The sequence below is a fragment of the Giraffa tippelskirchi genome, chromosome 10 (assembly GCF_054371585.1).
Source record: "Giraffa tippelskirchi isolate mGirTip1 chromosome 10, T2T-mGirTip1v1.2.pri, whole genome shotgun sequence".
NCBI lineage: Eukaryota > Metazoa > Chordata > Mammalia > Artiodactyla > Giraffidae > Giraffa > Giraffa tippelskirchi.
The window spans coordinates 277,758-296,488 of record NC_137284.1 but is presented as its reverse complement, the minus strand read 5'-3'; the positions used below and the strand labels follow the sequence as shown (position 1 = coordinate 296,488).

The window sequence follows — 18,731 nt, the reverse complement described above, 5'->3', positions numbered from 1 at the left end:
GGGGCCCGGGAAGCTACACGGAACCCACCCTCTCCTGGAGCCGGGACCGCAGGGCTGTCCGGGAAGCAGGCCGTGCTGCCCAGCTCCTCGGTGGTGTGCGGGACAGCCCTGACTGGGGGTCTGCTGGCCAGGACCCCCACATTTCACCGTGGGCCCCGGCCTTCTAGACCTAGCCTGAGAAGGGAAGGCCAGGGCCGCGGTGGACTGGGGCGGGCCCCGGAGGAAGGAGCCGCTTGACTCAGAGTTACAGGAAGACTGGGGCAGGCGGGGCTGGCGGGGAGAACCACCAACTGCCCGCCAGCCCGCCGGGGAGGAGGGGTGCCTGGGTGGGGTTTAGGTTTAGGAGAGGATGTGACTGCAAAGCCAGGAAGCTACGGGGAAACTTCTGATTGAAACACACAAACAAGAGCCAGGTCCTCGCCGTGCTCAGAGATGCATCTGGGGCCGCTGTGCTGCTTTAGACTGGGCCGGGGGCCCAGCTGAGCAAAGTGATCGCACCCAAGCTCGCGTCAATGACCTCAGTGACGGGCATCCCCTCCTCAGGAGGAAAGAGCTGGAACCAGGTGACTTCATGCCCTCCCTGCTTGGCGTGGGCCTGCGGCCCTGTCCTCAGATGCCTTTCCTGGCCTGAGGCCTGTCCTCAAAATCAGGCCTGTGTGAGGGGAGGCCTGCAGAGCAGGCAGCTTTGGTGCGCGGGTGTGCACGGGGCAGGTGTGCCTGTGAGAGGGTGAGGGGCGACGGGAGGCCGAGGCTGGGCGCGAGGAGCAGTGTGTGCGCTGTGGGGTGTACACAGATGCTCTCGGCGGCGTGCCCTGGGGAACTTTGCAAGTGTGTGCTGTGTGCCAGGTGTGTGGACCACCAGAGTGTCAGAGGTGTGAGGAGTGTGAGCATGTGCAAGGGGAGCAAGCGTGCAGGCATGAGTGGTGTGCAGGGGGTGGGTGTACAACACAGACTGTGCCGAGGAGAGGGCGGGTTGTGGCGGGGGTTCCCGGGCATGGTGTGCAGGGGACACCTGTCACCTGGCCATGTGGTTTGGCCTTAACTTCCATGAGGCTCCGAGGTTGACTTTCCAGGGGTCAGAGGTGTGTGAGCGTGTGGAGGCCAAGGGGCCACGACGGGAGTTGCCCTGGACCTGCTGGTCTGGGCCAGGGGGTGCGAGCTGCCCAGGTCCCCACAGCCCTCGTGGCTGGTTCTTCTGCTTCAGGGACCTCCCAGGCCGCCCTCCACTCCAGACGGCTCCTGGCAGGACCCTCTGCCCCTGCCCGCTGGGAGGGAGCCTGTACTTCACCCGTTTGTGAGGAAGTCCCAGCCCAGCCAAGGCGGGGGCTCCAGCTGACCCTGGGTCCACGTTGGGTCCCCCCGTGCAGAAGGAATTGGGGGAGCTCGTCCCCGCAAAGCCTCATGGGCCCACGGTGGGGAGGGGGCCTGAAGGAGCCAGGGCCCCAGTGCGTCCACTCACAGGGAGGAGGGAGAGGACTGGATGCCCAGTGAGAACCTGCCTGGCACCAGGGAGCAGGTGCCCGAGGCCCGGGAGCCAGGAGGCTGTCCCCGAAGGCTCTGAAGCTCGGGCTTCACTGCCCTGCCCTGCAGCCCAGGTCACTGTAGAGCTTTTTGTGTCAAGAGGTGTGTGTATAGCTGCTGTCATTCTGGCTGGCGGTGGTCCCACCCTGCGTGGGAGAGAAAGGTCACCTATGGGTCAGTGGGGGTTTCCCTCAGAGAACCGATGGACAGTCTGTGGTCTGAAGATGACAAATGGGTGGGGGTGCCAGCACAGGACCTGGAAGGAAGGCTGCCCCCAAGGCCAGCCTGAGCCCCGCATCCCCTTCTGCGTTGGCACCTTGGCCTCGAGTGCTTTGTTCTTACGTGCACGCTGCATCTAGGCTGGGAGTGAGGCCCAGTCAGGCAGCCGGGCACTCACCACCCCCAGCCCCTCAGAGCCTCAGTACAGGCTGAGCGCGGCCATACACAGCCCCCGTCTATATGTGGCGGCCTTGTCCCAGAGGACCTGAGAACCAGGCCAGCTCCTGGGCTCAGGAAGGGTGCCAGGGGTGCTGCCCACCCTGGGCCATCGGGTGTCCCTGGGGCAGATGAAGTTCAGTCCAGGCCGTGCCCAGTGCTCTGTAGCTTCCGCAAGACGGCTGGGCCAGAGGCAGGGCTTCCGAGGCCAGAGTTACACGTTAACTCATCCTGTTCTTGTTTAACTTGCTCCTGGGGATGGCGGCAGCCTCTGACCCGTCCTGGTGCCCTGATTGACCAGCCACAAGGACAGAGAGTGAATCTTGCTCAACCCTTGGGGGATCAGTCTGCTCGGCCAAGGAGCCCCGTGGCGCCGTGGGTGGCACCAGTGTCCAGCCTGCCTCGAGGAGGCCCCGGCCAGACCATGGCAGGTAGACGGTCAGAGAGGGGTGGGCACGGGCTCCACTCCACCTCCTGCCCCAGGCTGGCTCCCGCAGCAGTGTGGTTAAGAAGGGCCCTCCTCCTCTCCTGCTCATGGGGCGTCAGTAAAGCCCAGGGATACTGGGAGTGGGCACCGGTGGGGGGCCATTGGGGATCGGGTGGGTAGATGTGGGCTACTGGGAGACCTCACTGCCAAGATGATGGCATTCTTCTCTGACTGCCGGCTTGGGCTCATTACCCCAATTTAAAGACAAGGAAGTTCAGGTCTCAGGGAGGTGAGAATGCTTGCCCGTGGCCAGGAGTAGAGGGTCCTGGAACCCAACTTTCTACCAGGTAGAAGGTGCTGGCATGTCCAACCCAAGTCTCCCAAATCACCACTGTCCAGCTGAGGGGCCAGAGCTTAGACGTCACAGAGTGGGCCACAGGTGCACATAGAAAATGTGTGCTGGCTCCTGTCCTGGGCACACAGGCAGCTAGATGGGTCCTGCTGGGCTGGGGTGGGGCTGGGGTCAGCTCAGCCATGACTCTGGCCACTGCCTTCCACGCTGACATCCTCTCTGAGGACAGGGCAGCCACATCCAGGGCAGGCAGAACACGTTTAAGAACCAGCTGCTGCTGGGAGGAGGTGTGCCAAGGGCCAGGCCCTGTCCCCCTGGGACTTGTGGATGGACAGGGTGTGGTTACCAAGCAGCACATGCCACTGGCCTCCTTGGTTTTTTCCTGGCCCACTGACCATCTGTGCACAGTGGGAGGCTGACATCACAGGCACAGGTAACCCACTGGGTCTTCTTTCTGCAGGAGCCTGCGACAAGGCCCCTGACTTCCTGTCCCCATCTGGAAACCAGGTCCTGGGGCCTGCCCTGGGCAGCGTGGTCACACTGAACTGCACAGCCTTGGTGGTCTCGGGGCCCCATTGCCCCCTGCCCTCAGTACAGTGGCTGAAAGATGGGATGCTGCTGAGCAATAGAAGCCTCTATGATCTCCACGAGGACTCCTGGTAAGAGATGAGGTGTCCAGGGTCAGGTGACATGCTGGATATACCCACAGCCAGTGGCCTCTCTGACCTACACTCTGGTCTATAATCACCTGGACATGGGCTGGGGAGTGACTGGCCAGACACGACATGGGCAGAGTGCCACTCTGGATGCAGACTAAGTCAGTAACTACAGGGACAGATGGCCCCTCTAGACACTCACCTTGTAGACCACCCAGGGCCATGGGTGCCAGCAGAGCGCTATGGCCTGAATTTACTCATTGACTGCTGGGCCAAGCCTGGGATCTGAGTACCTCCAGGACCCGGACTCAGGATCAGGGTGACTGTCCCAAAAGAGATCCATACCCTCTTCATGTTCTGGCGATTTCTCTTAGCTTACGGTCTAAGGACTGCCAGGAAGCCCAAATCTGCAGCCTCTTTGGGTGAGTCCCAGACAACTGGGGCTCTGGGGCATCCAATGATGCTCTCGGGCCCCAGGTGAGGGGATGGGGCCTGGTCTCCCCAGGGTCAAGGCCAACTGGTCAGAGGTGCTTGTGTCCAGTGTTCTGGGGATCAACCTGACCAGAGCTGAGGACTTCGGGACCTTCACCTGCTCCATCCAGAACATCAGCTCCTCTTCCTTCACTCTTTGGAGAGCTGGTGAGGGGGTGCACTGGGGTACAAGGTAGGAGGGAGCCCTGGGGAGACTTTAGGCTCGGAGGGTGCTGGGGATGCTCAGACAGCGGCTCTGTCCCCAGGCCTGGCTGGACATGTGGCCGCGGTGCTGGCCTCACTCTTGGTCCTGCTGGCCCTGCTTCTGGTGGCGCTGCTGTACGTGAAGTGTCGGCTCAATGTGCTGCTCTGGTACCAAGACAAGTATGGGGAGGTGGAGATGAACGGTGCGTGGGGCCCGGACGTGGGAGAAGGGGGTCTCCCTGGGCTCAGCTCTGCAGGTGGGGGTGAGAAGGCATCTGTCCCTGGAGGGCTCTGGCGAGTGCTCAGTACAGGAAGAGGGGTGTCCCTGTGCAGCCCAGGAGGGCATGGGGCAGGCAGAAGCGGGTCACGGTACCCTGGTTCCAGGCCTCCACCCGGAATCCTGTGCTGAGGACGAATCCAGGCGGTGCTTGAGCCGGGATCTGCTGAGTCTCGTCTGGGGGGCTTGCCTGGCTTCCTTGGCACGGGGGCAGGTTTAGGGGGCCCTGAAGGTGGTTGGTCCAGGCCGGGAAAGCGGCCGCGCTGACCCGCCGCCGTCCGCAGACGGGAAGCTCTACGACGCCTACATCTCCTACAGCGACAGCCCTGAGGACCGGAAGTTCGTGAACTTCATCCTGAAGCCGCAGTTGGAGCGGCATCGTGGCTACAAGCTCTTTCTGGACGACCGCGACCTCCTGCCGCGCGCGGGTACCGGCGCCCTGCCCCTTTCCTCTTGGGCCCCGCCCCCGCTGGGTCACAGATCCCGCCTTCCCAGGCCCCGCCCCTCAGGTCGTCCTCGGCCCCCAGGCCCCGCCCCGCCGCGCCTTGGGCCCCGCCCCCTCGAGTCCTCTGCCCCTTTCCGCTTGGGCTCCGCCCCTATCCCGGTGCACGCCCCGCCCCCGCTGGGTCACAGATCCCGCCTTCCCGGGCCCCGCCCCTCAGGCCTTCCTCGGTCCCAGGCCCCGCCCCGCCGCGGGCTCTGGCCTCTCCCAGGGCCCCGCCCCTCCAGGGCCCAGTCTGGGCTGCCCTCGCTGATGCCCGGGTCCCGCAGAGCCGTCGGCGGACCTCCTGGTGAACCTGAGCCGCTGCCGGCGACTTGTGGTGGTGTTGTCGGATGCCTTCCTGGGCCGGGCCTGGTGCAGTCACAGCTTCCGGTGGGTCCCGCGCTGGGCTGGGTGGGCCTCAGCCGCGCCCGCTCTGACAGTGCCGCCCTCGCAGGGAGGGCCTGTGCCGGCTGCTGGAGCTCACGCGCAGACCCATCTTCATCACCTTCGAGGGCCAGCGGCGCGACCCCGCGCACCCTGCGCTACGCCTGCTGCGCCAGCACCGCCACTTGGTGACCCTGCTGCTCTGGAAGCCCGGCTCTGTGGTGCGTAGGGGCGGGGGCGCGGGGTGCTGTGGATGGGACCCCGTGAGTGGAGGCTCCGTGGTCCGCTGCCCAGAGGAGTGGGCTTTTTGGGGCCGAGGAGGCCAGGGTCTTTATGTGTTGGCACCACCCCCCAAACCCCATTCACGTGTTCACACACGTTAACTGCCCCACCTTGCCTCCAGACGCCTTCCTCCGATTTTTGGAAAGAGCTACAGTTGGCGCTGCCACGGAAGGTGCAGTACAGATCGATGGAGGGAGACCCCCAGACCCGGCTGCAGGACGACAAGGACCCCATGCTGATTATGCGAGGCCGGCTCCCAGAGGGTCGGACCCTGGACCCCGAGCTGGACCCCGACCCTGAGGGGGACCTGGGTATGCCCGCCAGCCCCACCTCTGACCCCGAGAAGCTCAGCCTGAGTTGGAGGGAGGCTGCATAAGGTGAAGGAGCCCCCGAAGGGGCCCGGGTGGTGGGGGCTGCCCTGCAGCCCTGGATGGCTTTAACTTCCAGCACCTCCCACTGCCTCTTTCCATAGAGGTGGTTGGGCCCAGGGCCTGCCTGGGAACCACAGGTGCCACCATGCAGCAGGGAGTGACCTGGTGGAAGGCAGGCAGTGTGCAGCCCGCCTCAGGCCTGGCGGTGCCCTTCTCCAGGTGTACGAGGGCCTGTCTTTGGGGAGCCACCAGCTCTGCCACACGCAACTGCGGTCTCGCTTGCAGAGGGCCAAGGCAGCGAAGTGGATGTGTCGGACCTTGGCTCCCGAAACTACAGTGCCCGCACGGACTTCTACTGCCTGGTATCGGAGGACGACGTGTAGCCCTGCCCCCTGGAGCAGTAGGGTTACCAGGGGCGCCGGGGGCAGGGCCGGGTGTTTTTAATCCCACACAGCAGGACTTGCCTACTTGGAGTCTTGGGACCTCAGGGAAAGAGAGTGGCCCCAGCCCCAGCTGTCCGCCTGTGCCAGAAATAAAGACCTTTTGAATCCCACCCGAGTCTCAGCCTCTCCCCTGGGGAGGGAAGCAGGTGTGCAGTCTCCCGGGCGGAAGGCCCCTCACTTGCATCCTGGGGCCTCCAGGGCCCTGGTTGTTGCTCAGTTGCTCAGTCGTGTCTGAATCTGCGACCCCATGGACTGCAGCACGCCGGCCTCCCCTGTCCTTCACTGTCTCCCGGAACTTGCTCAAATTCATGTCCATCGTGGTGATGCCACCCAACCATCTCATCCTCTGTCACCCCTTCTCCTGCCCTCAATCTTTCCCAGCATCAGGGTCTTTTCTAATGAGTTGGCTCTTTGTGTCAGGTGGTCCAGCATCCAGGGCCCTGGACGCTGCCCTTGTCTCACCTCATGGCCACCTGGTCGGCACACCTGGCCGCCCACTCGCACACCGCCTTTCCCTCCCGAGCCAGCTCAGGCGCCTTTCTCAGTGTCCTCCTCGGGTCTCCCTGCACCGGGCCATGACTGTCCCAGTCCCACGAGGAGCGGGCGGCCCCTGGGGGCCCTTACAGACTGCAGGTGCTGAGCCTCGCGGAAAAGTCTGTTGTAACATATCTGTGGGAGCGTCACGACCAAATGGCCTGACTTGGTGGGATGGGGAGGAGTCCCAGGACTCCTGGACCCCAAGCCTCAGATAGAATGAGTGAAGCTGTCAGGGCACCCCCAGGGCGGGGCAGGGTAGAGAGATGTTGGGGTGTAGGTGCCACGTGAGCACAACCCAGCAGGGTGGCACTAAAGTCAGCAGTGGGCACACTGCCCCAGAAGAGGTCATTCCTCTGCACATGTGTCTCATTCAGCTCAAGGCCGCCTCTGCCGTCCGCCTCAGCGCCTCTGCCCTCCGCCGGCTCTCCTGCTGTTGGGACGCTCCCTCCCCTGGTCCTGTGTCCCCTGACCAGAGAGGTCTGTGTATGGGCCCGGGGGGAGTGTCCTCAGGGGCAAGCACGGCCGTGCTTGGGGACACTGTTGCGTCCTTGGACCTGACCCCAGACCTGACCAGCCAAGGAAGCACGAGGGGCTGTGTTCATGGCCACCTTTATTCCCACCGCTGGCTGTCGCAAGGTACCGCTGAGCCACAGCCAGCACCACCTCTGCCAAAGTGACCTGGCCACCACCCCACGCATCAGAGCACCCTCAAGCCCTGCCCCCCCATGCCCCGCAGAAGCCAATTCCCCAGCTGCAAGCCCTCGTCCCCTCCCCCGTGGCCCAGGCCTTCACGTTGCATGTGGACAGGGCTCCAGTGAGAGGCTCCTGGGCCATCCTCAACCTTCTCCTCCAGGCCGGCTGGCGAGCAGCCCTGAGCTGAGCCCTTCCCTAGGAGGCTGGGTCACATCGGATTCTCCCTCTCCAGGAAGGCTTCGCCTACGGCCCCAGGAAGTCCTCCTTCCGGTAGCCCTTCTGCAGTGGAGAGGGGACCCAGAGTCAGGGCTGTGCTGCCCCGCATCCAGCTCTTCTAGTGTGCTGGCAGCAGGCCCCCGGTGGTCCAGGCCTCCCGTGCCACGTGGCTTCCCTGTCCCTCCCTGCCGGCCCGTGTCCACGCCCCTCGCTTGCAGGCCCCCGCCCTGGGCCACGGGAACATACCGCCCGGAAGTCTCGGTGGAGCTTGTTGTACTGCCACAGGTTGGCCAAGAGGCTGGAGGCCGCCCGGGAGGACTTCTCACTGTCAGGGCTGGGGGGTGGGGGCAGGGGTCAGCGGGGTGATGGGCGCGGCCAGAAGGCAGGGCCAGCCGGGGGCAGGGTGGGCGTGGGGTTTGGGCCCTGACCTGTCCCGCTTCTTCTTGATGAAGACTAGCTTGCGGAGTCCGTCGAAGTAGAGCAGGTCCCGGGCGGCCACGGGACTGGCCACCACCAGGTTGTTGAGGACAGCTATAATGTTTATCAGCACGTCGGCTGGAGGAGACTTCTCACCCACGCTGCCAGGCAGCTTCTCAATCAGGTGACTCACCAGCTTGGTGGCTGCCAGGAGATCAGGGAGGTGGGTCTCACCACCCCCTTCCCCGCCGCCACCTTGACACCCGCCGTCCCTAGCTCCCCCACGGAGCTGGCGCGCCTGCCTGTCCACTGACCCTGGCCTCCCAGAAGCTGGCCCCAGGGCGGCAGTAAAGACAGAGTCCAGGCATGCGCCCAGTCTGCAGGGGAGGCGGAACCCAGGCTCCGAGACGGCCGGACTCACACATCTCATCCTTGTTCCTGGCGTTGCGGGACAGGTTTCGGATGAGGCCAGTCAGTGAGCGCAGCTGGTGGTGGTCAGCGGTCCGAACTCGGTCCAGCAGCGGGTTCAGTATGCGCTCCTGCTCCAGAGCCAGCCGGCTCAGCACCCCTGCCCACTGCCGGCAGGAGGGGGACAGTGAGTGAGGTGCGGGGCCCCGTGCCGCCTGTGGGTCAGGCCCTCCCAGCCCAGACTTCCCAGCACCTCCCTCAAATCCGGCGCAGAACCCAGGTCCTCAGGAGCCGAGGCCCGTGCTGCCTGGGGTGCTGACCTCACGCTCCTGCTGCCGCTCAGCGGCCCCTACCTTCCCGTCCTGCCCACCCTGGCCGCCGCCTCACCCTGCGGTCCCCTGCGGTGATGTTCTGCAGCGCCCCGGCCGCCGCCTCGGTCGTGTGCCGGTTGAGCTCACAGCGCTGCAGCAGCCGGTTGTACAGCCCCACGATCTGGGGGCTCCACAGCCACTCGAGGCCCTTGGGGTCCTTAGACACCTCAGCAAAGGTGAGCGCGTCGGCCGTGAGGGGCAGCTGGGCAGGAGGGCACGCAGGGTCAGCTGAGGTCGCCCAGGACCCCTGCTCCTCCCCGCCTGCCCCAGTCTGGGCCCACCTCTCGGAGCCGCCGGCTCTGTGGCGTGAAGCAGCCCACCGCCTCGCCCGGGGGTACCCCTGTGTCCTGGCGGCCCCGGCCCTCCAGCCGCTGAAGGGCCGAGGGTGGCATCTCGTCGTACAGGCGGTAGGACAGGTTCCTCAGCACGCACACGGCGTTCTCCACACTCTGCGGATGGAGGGTGGACCGCGGTCAGGGCAGGCTGGCACCCCTGGGGCCCCGGGGCCTGGGCCGACCCTCACCTTGTCCTCACACTTGCCCACGTCCAGGGCGTGGTTGATATAGGTGACCAGGGCGTCCACCAGCCCGTGGCACTCACGCATCTTCTGGCGAGTGGCCTGGGAGGCAGAGCTGAGGTTCCTGCGGATGGAGGCAGATAAGAGGCCCGCATAGGGACCCCAGGCAGAGCCACCCCATGGGAATCCCCCAACAGAGCCCATCCCACAGCGACCTGAACCCGAGGCTGAGCTCCTGGGCACCGATTCCCTCCCCCTGCACTGGGCCCACCCCCAGCACCTCCCGCTCCTGGTCCCTGTTGGACACTGTCACTGCCACGCTTTTGCACGCCTACCCCCATCCACTCCTCAAACTGTCCAGGGTGGGGGCAGGTTAGAACTGTCAGGTCAAGTCCCTGATTTAAAGAAATCTGAGCCTGCAGCCCCCAGTCTGTTGACACCCGGCGGCCCACCCCACCCGCGGGTCAGCACCTCCGCCTGGCTGGGTCCGTCCACTTCGCCCAGCGCCCCCCGCCACCCCCAGCCCAGTGGCTCCGCCTTGTCACTCGGACCTCAGGTCCCCACACCCCTTCTCTGGGCCTCCCCACGGCCACCCGGCGCACCGGAGGAAGCCGGTGGCGTTGTAGAATATCTCAGCTTCAGAGGCGTTCTGCTGGATGAGGGGTGGTCCCCCCGCCCCCGAGAGGGGGCTCAGCACCAGGTCTGTGAGCTGCTCCAGCGTGTCCCGGGCCAGGCGGTCCTTCAGGTGGTCGCTGGAGGACAGGTTCCACAGGATCCCTGTGGCCGGTGGGCCGAGGGCGTGGTCAGGGACGACCTCTGGAGACCTCAGAGGCCTCCGGCCCCCCTGTCTCTCTCAGGCGGTAGGGAGGAGGCTCCTGACCTTCCCTTGTGGGGCACAGCCAGCCTCACCCAACAGCCTTCCTGGGGACAGCCTGGGTGTGACCCAGAGGGTCACGGGGCTGCAATAGGGCAGAGAGGACGACCCCTGGGGACATGGGCCCTGGGGCAGAGGCTGGCCCCAAAGAGACATGCCCAGGAATGGCCATGGGGGCCAAGGGAAGAGGCGGCGGGAGGCGCGGGAGTGGGGTGGGAGAGGGGAGGGGCAGCAGGCGGGGACCAGGCCACCTGTGACATTCTTGCGGAGCTCGTCGTCCTGCTCCCGCAGCGCCCGCAGCAGCTCGAAGATGCCGTTCTCCTCCACCAGGGCCAGCTTGTTGTCCGCGTTGTCGTAGACGAGGTTGCGCATGGCGCCCGTCGCGTGGCGCTGCACTTCCTGGTTGGCATGGTTGAAGAGCTTCACCAGCCTGGGCACAGCCTGCAGGCTGCGGGCCTGTGGGCACAGGCATGTGGGTGTTAACAAGCATGCACACGATGGATGGGTATGTGCGGATGTATGCAGATGTGCGCAAAGGTGTCCAGGTGTAGGCATCTATGTTAATAGATGTGTATGAACATATACAAATGTGTGCAGAGGTGTGCAGAGGTGCTCAGAGGTGTGCAGGTGTGTGCAAAGGTTGCAGGTGTAGGCAGGTGATTATACTGATAGACGTGTGTGTGTCCATATTCAAGTGTGCGCAGAGACGTGCAGGTGTGTGCAAAGGTGTGCACGTGTAGGCAGGTGTGTACACATTCAGGTGTGCACACAGGTGTGCGAGTGTGAGCACGTGGACTCAGACATGTGTAAGTCCATCCCTCCCACCCTTCCTCTGCTGAGGATGCTCTGGGTAGGACGAGGTCTGCCCAGTCGGTTTGGGGGGTCAGTGAGGGTGGTCAGGGGCCAGAGGACAGTGAATGAAGGGGGTCCGTGAGCGTGGTCAGCAGGGATAGTCACCTGCTTCTTGGCGGCTGCGTCGCTGTAGCACTTGTGCTGAATGTAGGCGGCTCCCAGCACCTGCAGGTTGGGATCTGAGGCCATGAGGTACTTGACTGCTGAGGGCAGGTCGATGTCATCAAATCTGCGGCGACAAGAGGCGGGTCAAGCTGACCCGAGGATGGGCCGGGCTCATGGCAGAAGCCTCCCCCACAAACACGTCCCAGCTCACCCGCTGCTGAGCCTCTGCAGAGTGCGGTGGCCACCGTAGCTGTCCAGCCCACGCGTGTCTGGCAGGTGGCCCGTGTCTCCAAGGCTAAGGCTGCGCACAGAGGGTGCCCGGGTCACGGGCTCCAGGACGCCCCCTGGCCCACCCCCAGCCATGCCACGGCTGCGGTGGCTGCTCTGGAACCGCTGCAGCGTCCGCATGGCAGGGGCACGGATGGTCCGGCTGGGTGGTCCCTCGGTAGCCTCCGGCCAGTCCAGGCCCCCAGCCCGGCTAGAGCTGGAGCTGGCCCGGCGGTCGTAGGCAAAGGCCCTGTAGGAGGACGTGGCTGCCGGCTCCAGCTGCTCGGACACCACGCTGTATCGGTCGTCCGGACCCCCGGCTCCTAGCCTCAGCGAGCGCAGGGACAAGGTGTCGTAATCTGCCCGGCTGCCTGCCCCACCACGCTCGTGGAAGGACACAGGCCGGGTGGGCACCGGTGCGGCGGGCGGGGCACCCCGGTACCCTGTGGCCCCAAAGGCACCACCCCCGTTGTGGACGGAGCTCAGCCTCCGACTGGAGCTCAGGTCTACGGCTGAGCGGGAAGACCAGGAGGCAGGGCTGTAGGTGGGCTTGGCGATGGGCCGGAAGGTCTGTGGGGAGGGGAGGGGAGGGGAGGGCAGTGAGCAGGTGTGGGGGCTCAGCGGGCCCCTCTTCCTGACCACGGAGCCCAGCCCCCCTCGGAACCTCCCTCTCAGGGCTCCGGGCCAGAGGGGCGTCACTCACCGAGGTTTCCCCGCTCAGGCCCTGGGAGCGAGAGCTGAAGCCGGCCTGCAAGGTGTGGTACTGAGCCCGGGACGTACCTGCAGACGGGGCAGGGGCAGCACAGCCCGCTGGGCCGACGGCAGGCGCTGGCCTCCTACCTCCCCTCCGACCTGAGGCTGGCGGGGGGACTCGGGGCCGGCGCCTCGTCATCCCTCCCACAGCCCCCCCTCAGCGGGGGACAGACGCGCTCACCCTGCTGACCTCCTGGCGGCCTGGGGCGTGTGCCAGGCCCCCTCATCAGCTCCCCGGCACCTGCCAGGGCACGATGCTTGGCCCCCACCCCCAGGAAGCCGCACTGACCCCTGGGGGCCTGCCCTGTGCTGTTGGCTACACGACGGTGACACTACAATGCTTGGGGACACGCTGTGTCCCGGGGTTGGTCCCCTGACCCACCTGGCAGGGCCATCCCCACCCCCTGGCACATGCAAGCCAAAGGCACAGGTGCCAGCCAGACTGCATGGTGAGTGGACAGGGCGGGTGGGCAGAGGGCGGAGGGATGGGGCAGCCCGGACCACCAGAACGCGGTGGGTGGGGGAAGAGACTGGTGCGTAAGCGGGCATCTAGGCCGGGAGAACGGAGGGACGCTGAAGGCACAACTGAACGAACAAGCGGGTGGACAGGCGTGCAGCAAGAGCTGAGGACACCCTGACCGGAGTGGGGCGAAGGTCACACCAGGCAGCGCCGCGGGAGCCTGGCCGGGTGGCTTCACCTGCCAGGCAGGGTCTTTGGATGGGGAGGGGGCTCCTGAGTCCCCCTCACCCAAGGCCAGGGTAGAGAGACTTGGCGGAAGGGGCTCAGGGCAGGGGTAAAGGGGAGGGGGCGCCCTCCCAGCCTCTGCCTCAGCTAGGTCTGGGGGGACTCCTGGAACTGGCAGACCCGCCCTGGTTAATGAGGCTTCTGGGCAGGGGCTATTAACCCTTTGATGCCAGGGAGGCTCAGCCTGGGGGGACACACCCCCAGCCTGGGGACTTTACCCCCACCCCAAAATTATAATCCTCTTCCCCCTAATTGCCAGGGTAGCTGGGGTGGTAATTAACCCCTCCCTGCTCCCTCCTCTACCCCGTGACCCTTGGGCATCCAGCTGGGCCACCAGCAAGGCTGAGAGGCCCAGGGCGGGGAGGACGCAGGAACCCGGCGGCCCCTACGCTGGTTGACCCGCTTCTCCCGACCGGCACGGGAGGCCAGTACTGGGAAGGGCCCTCCGAGCATCTGTGACCGGGGCTTGACCCTGACATCCCAGAGGCTCTCCTTCCCGCCTGACCTCGGTGCCTGTTGCTGCGGCCTGGCAAGGAGGGGATGACATTTCCAGAAGTGCCCTGAGCTCACCGCAACACTCATGCACATGCATGCCCGGTGGAACTGGGTCTCTGCACGCAGGGGGCTGCCTGGCCCTGAGCGCTTTCCTCGCAGGCTGTTCTCAGTGAGAGTATCTGGGTCACACTGGCAGGCCCGCCCCCCGCCCCCCCTGCCCCGCAATCCCGCAGGGAGACCCTGGCCCCGACAGGCGGTGGCTCTCCTCCAGGAGCCCCAGACCGCTCCCCTCACCGTCCTGTCTCCTCATTCCCAGGGGGCCAGGGGTGGACGCCAGAGTCTGGGCGTCGGTGTCTCCGGGGGACTGACGTGTATGTCCGCATGGGTCCGAGACTGCGTGTGAGCCCGTGCGAGGTGGGTTGTGTGTGTGTCCTGGCTTTGCCGACCGAGATGGGCCTGGCCGGCCGGCCATGTGCCGCTTCTCCCATGTCTGGCTGGGGCACGGGGTGCAGGGGGCAGGTGGGGCCCGTCCTGGCTCATGGTGAGGACCCCGGGGTCCCTGCTGGGAGGTAGAGGCCCCACCCATGGCGTCTCCCACGCCTGGCGGGGCAGGGCGGTGACTCAAGGCGGCCCGCTGAGTCAGGGAGCTGAACTCGGAGTCGCCCCACGGCGGCCTCTGGCCCTGGCACCACCACGCCCCTGGGGCCATCCCTACCTGCCGCCCTCCGGTGCCCACCCGGCCAGCGTCCGCCTACCTCTGGCCGCCTCGGCCGCCCCGTCGGGCTCGGCCGGCCCATTGTGCCGTGGCTGCTGGCCCAGCTGCAGGAGGCGCGCGCGGACCTGCTCCTGGACGCGGGCCGCCCTGAGCCGCTCCGCCTCCGGCCCCTCGGCGCCCCGGCGGTCCAGCTGCAGATCGGAGGGCAGCGCCAGGGAGCACACGCCCGCCTCGGGCTGCAGGGCGGAGAGCAGGAAGTTACCATCCTGCATGGCGGCGGGCACGGGGCGGTCGGCCTGGCCTGGGCCCCTTCGCCGCCTCAAGCCCGAGCTGTCTCCGCCGTCTCTTCCCGCGCGGCCCTGTCCCTGAAGTCCCCTCCCCGCTGGCCTCGCCCAGGGCTGGCTCAGAGACCGACGCCGCCCAGCCCTACGTGCAGCGAGGGGCGGGGACACCTGGGCCAGGTGGGAGGGCGGGGCTGCTCAAGGTGGAATTCGGGCGGAAGAACAGGCCCTGCGCGTTCCCCTTCCTTCCGCCCATCCCGGGACGGGGCAGAAGGGGTCTGGGCCTCTGTTCCCCACCCGTAAAGGCCACAGCTGGGCCTTTGGGCCTACTGTCCCGAGCGCTAGGACAGGGCCGAGGGCGGCCACCTTGGGGAGTCAGGGCCAGGGCCCTCCCCTCCCGGGGAACGGGGTGCTCTGGGAAACTCCGAGGACCAGGCGGCCAGCCTGAGGCTGGTGTGAGGCCTAGCAGGGGTCGGGCACTAAGGGACTGAGCTGAGGGTTGAAGGCTCGGGGCAGAGCTTCAGGGTGAAGAGGGCCCCGTGAGGTCCTTGTCTGGTCCCTGGTGCCCACGAGACCCCAGAACCAGGGGGCTAGATGGGCCCACCCCAGGCTCATGACCCTCCCAATCTCCATTCTGTAGACCCCGGAAGTCACCCCCAGCCCCCTCCTCTGCAGAGGCCTCCCAAGGGCTGGCTGGGCCCTCTCTGGTCCCCTCCCAGGCTCCTGTCCCCCAGTCTGTGGGGGTGGGAGGCTGTTCACTAAGTGAGTCAGGGCTCAGCTCAGCGGGGACAGGTGGGGCTGCCCCGGGGGGTTGACTCAGAGGGGCCCTCCTGCCCGGGCTGGGGACGCAGGGAGGAACTGGCAGTCCAGGCCAGCAAGGACTGGGAGGGCTGGAGTTGTGCGGACAGGGGTGGCCCAGGAGTCAGAGCCCGGCAGAGCAGGGCTTGCCCCAAACTCTCCCTGGAGCGCCCCCACCAGCCGGACCCGCCTGCTCCAAGGCCTCCTGGGAAGGCTTGGCTGGGATCCCGGACAGGCCCCTGGAGGACCGACTGGGGCGAGGGCTGAGCCCAGGAGGGCTGGGGGGTGGGGGCCCAGCAGCCTCACCTTCTTCCTGGGCTCCCCTCACCAGCCTTCCCTCCCGTGGGAGATCCTTACCCTGGGCCCTGGGTCCCTGCAGGCAGGGGACATGGTCCCAGGTGGGAATGGTGGCTGGGGGCAGTGGCCTGGGGGTGAGGTGGGGTTGGGTCAGGAGGCAGCCCTCGGGGTGAGGTCAGTGCTGGGGAGGAGGCTGGGGAGGGAGTCAGAGGTGAGTGTAGGGGTGAGAGGGGTCGAGGAGGGTCCCTGGAAAGGTCCAGGTGATGCCTGGGGTGGAGCCACTGGGCAAGGGGGATGCACAGGGTGGGCCACCTACCCTGCCAGCCTTTCGGAGACTGCTGGCCCCGGGGCTCACCCCAGAGACGGCTGCTGCGGGCTGAGGAGTCCTGGGCTGCATCCCGAGCCCAGCACTGCTGCTGGGGCCTCGCTGTGGGCCAGGACTGCGGGGGCACCAGGAGGGTGGGGTGGGAACGCCTGCACGCCCAGCCAGCTCATCAGACCGGTTGCTTCCCTGGGAGTTGCATTTTGAGTGGAAAAATCCCGGGAGACAAGTTCGTGCGGCGCTGAGCGCGCCTGGAGGAGGTCGCCTGGCACGGGCCTGGGGCCCGCCCTGCACTCATCCACCTGGGGCCCAGCCCACCGGGCCACACGACTGGGGAAGCCGGCCTCAGGGGCGGACTGCAGGTGGGAGTCAGGCAGACAGACCCATGGCCCAGTCTTCCAAGCCTGCAGGGCCCCCAGGGCCAGTTCCGTGGAGCTCACCCCTCCTCTTGGCAGGGGGGGCTGCAGGTGGCCCCAGGCTGTGCCGAGCTTCCTGAGGATCTGTGCGCCCCTCCCACCACCCGCCTCGGATCTCTGGCCTTTGTGACTCCCTGCCCAGGGAGAGCCTGGGGACCCGAGGGAGCTTCCTCTAACCGCTGCAGGGCCTGAGGGACCAGCTGTGGCTTGAACCTGTCCCCCCTCAAGCTCAGAGCCCAGTCCCACCCCTGGGACCAGCCTTATGCTTCTGAGAGTCCCCCTCTCCCTGGAGCGGGTGCATGGGGGAGACAGCATAAGGACGATCGGTGCCAGCTTGATGGGGGGCTTCCTGGAGGAGGGCATCTCTAGCAGGGGGTGGGAAGATTAGAAAACCTGGGAATATGCATTGGTGCTCTATGGAGTCTGAGATCCCAGGACCTGAGGGCCTGGAAGTGTGAGGAATGCTCTTACTTGGGAGGTGGGTGGTGGGGGAGCCAGGACTCTGCCCTGGGGGGTGTGAAGGAGGGCTGTGAGGGCCCAAGGGGCAGGCTAGCATTTACAGGTAAGGACTGCCTGGTCTTAGAGGTCGGGTTGGGGCATCTACCGGTGGAGAGGACCCCAGGCAGTTGTTCCAAAAGTCTCTGGGGGAGGGGTTGGGGATGAGCAGGGGCGGGGGCCAGAGTAGGGGCGGGGTGGAAGCAGGACCCTTTGCTGGCTTGGCTGCGCTCACTGCGAAGGGCGAGGCTGCCGGCTGTGTGCAGGCACAGCTGGAATAGGTACAGAGGGCCCGGCACCCTACTCGGTCGAGAGCCTGGAAGAGGGCGGAAATGGGGAGAAGAGGTGAAGACGCAGACAGCAAAATCATATTAACAAGACTCAGGAGCGCGCTGGAGCGCAGAGAAGTTTAGATCGCCCGGGAGGCACAGCGTGCCGGCGCGGGGATGGGGCCGGGCGAGGCGCTCACCCGGCGCGGGCGCGGGCGCGGCGGTGGGCGGTGGGCGGTGGGCGGTGGGCGGGCGCGGGGAGACGCCGGGCTTGGCGGCTCGCGTTCCGGCGCGCGCGTCCTGGCGCTTCCTGTCGGGGAACTCGCGCCCAGGCTCGAGAACCTTCCAACGTCCGGCGGCTAGGTTCCCGCCTCGGGCCCGCCTCCTCCACGACGCCTACCTGGACTCGCATACCCGGCGCAGCGCTTGTCCCTCTGGCGCGGGCACGCTCCGCGCCTCCTGGCGGGAAGGTCGCCGAGGGCTGCGGACCCACCCCTACCCCACCGCCTCTTCTCAGCCTCCCACCCTCCGGGCTGGTTCTGAGCTCTTCCCAGGCTCTTCCCAGATGTGTGACCGAGATGGACACAGCGGTCCACACGCAGTGATGCTGGTCAGGACGGCGGGGCAGCCGAGCTCCTCTGGGACAGAGAGGGGAGCCTTGCAGGGCCCCAAAGAGGACCCAGAAGGGAACAGGGGGGCCGGAGCTCATGGGTGGGGGGCGAGCGCGGGGCATCCTTTGGCTGCTCCAGAGGGGGAGGAGGGGAGTGAGCTGACCGAAGGGAGGCTGGGGATGCGGTGGCCTGGACCCGGAGGAGGCCCCGGTGGCCGGGAGGGTGGAGTCCAGACCCTGGAGGAGTGAACCCTGGTGCTGCTCCTGGCAGGAGGCCCGCGCCGGGTCCCTCGGAGACGCCGGGCACCAACCACAGGTCCCTGTTTCCCGGGAGTGGTCGGTGCTTTGTTCAGTCTGTTCTTGGTCCTCTCAGGAGCCCCAGCAGGCCGAGCTGTGACCGCTCCATTTTACAGCCCGGGAAACAGGCTCCGCAGGCTAAAGAGGTTTCCAGGGGTTACAGAGCAAGTCAGGGTGTGTGGAAAGGTCGCCCTGAGCAACAGCGGGCGGGGCTGGCCGGCGGGCGGGGTCTCCGCAGGCCCCCCCAGGCCCCTCGCTAGGGCTGCGCCGCCCTGGGGGTTAAGCCAGCCTTTGTTTGCCTCCTCTCGCGTTCAGCTTCAGCCTTGTCCTGAAAGGGGTCCCTGCCCCCTGGGCCACCCCGGCAGCCCTTCCCTCTCACCATCCGGATCGGGTGCCGGGCCCCCAGGCCTGCTGTTGCCTTTCTGCTTGAACAACATCAGGGCTGGGTTACCCGTCCGCCTCCAGGTCCCTCTCCCGCAGGACCTGCACCCTGGGGGTCAGTCGGAGCTGGTCCAGCCCAGGGGAGGGGGCTGCGCTCCTGCCCGGTGCCCACAGGGGCCTTCACCTCGGAGGCCTGTGACTTCCTGTGACTTCCTGTGCACACGTATGGCCGCTTGGTTGTTTTAAACTTTCGACAGTGGCCTGTGTTTCTTTCCTTCGGAAACATTTTCTTC

At 66.3% G+C, this 18,731-nt stretch overlaps 2 protein-coding genes across 4 annotated transcripts; one reads left to right on the top strand and one right to left on the bottom strand.

Moving 5' to 3' along the window:
* Positions 1–375: 375 nt before the first annotated feature.
* SIGIRR (single Ig and TIR domain containing) lies at positions 376–6,417 on the top strand. Of its 3 annotated transcripts, none has more exons than XM_081536083.1 (10): positions 376–563; positions 2,225–2,387; positions 3,196–3,394; positions 3,897–4,030; positions 4,129–4,269; positions 4,628–4,771; positions 5,115–5,217; positions 5,282–5,432; positions 5,615–5,804; positions 6,150–6,417. In XM_081536083.1, exons 1-10 carry the CDS (start codon positions 513–515, stop codon positions 6,245–6,247), a joined length of 1,374 nt encoding a protein of 457 aa, XP_081392209.1. In that variant the 5' UTR covers positions 376–512; the 3' UTR covers positions 6,248–6,417. The 3 variants fall into 3 exon arrangements, with proteins under 3 accessions (XP_081392209.1, XP_081392208.1, XP_081392210.1); XM_081536082.1 differs by having other exon boundaries at positions 6,084–6,417; XM_081536084.1 differs by having other exon boundaries at positions 5,615–5,870; positions 5,966–6,417.
* A 1,020-nt stretch (positions 6,418–7,437) lies between these two features.
* Positions 7,438–18,202, bottom strand: PKP3 (plakophilin 3). The gene is made up of 14 exons (XM_081536081.1): positions 15,965–18,202; positions 14,313–14,508; positions 12,268–12,344; positions 11,509–12,134; positions 11,298–11,421; positions 10,592–10,796; positions 10,069–10,243; positions 9,473–9,590; positions 9,231–9,398; positions 8,966–9,151; positions 8,592–8,745; positions 8,182–8,374; positions 8,000–8,087; positions 7,438–7,816 (listed from the first exon to the last, which is right to left on the bottom strand). The coding sequence occupies exons 1-14, from the start codon at positions 16,043–16,045 to the stop codon at positions 7,781–7,783; spliced, it is 2,427 nt and encodes an 808-aa protein (XP_081392207.1). The 5' UTR covers positions 16,046–18,202; the 3' UTR covers positions 7,438–7,780.
* Between the last annotated feature and the right edge of the window lie 529 nt (positions 18,203–18,731).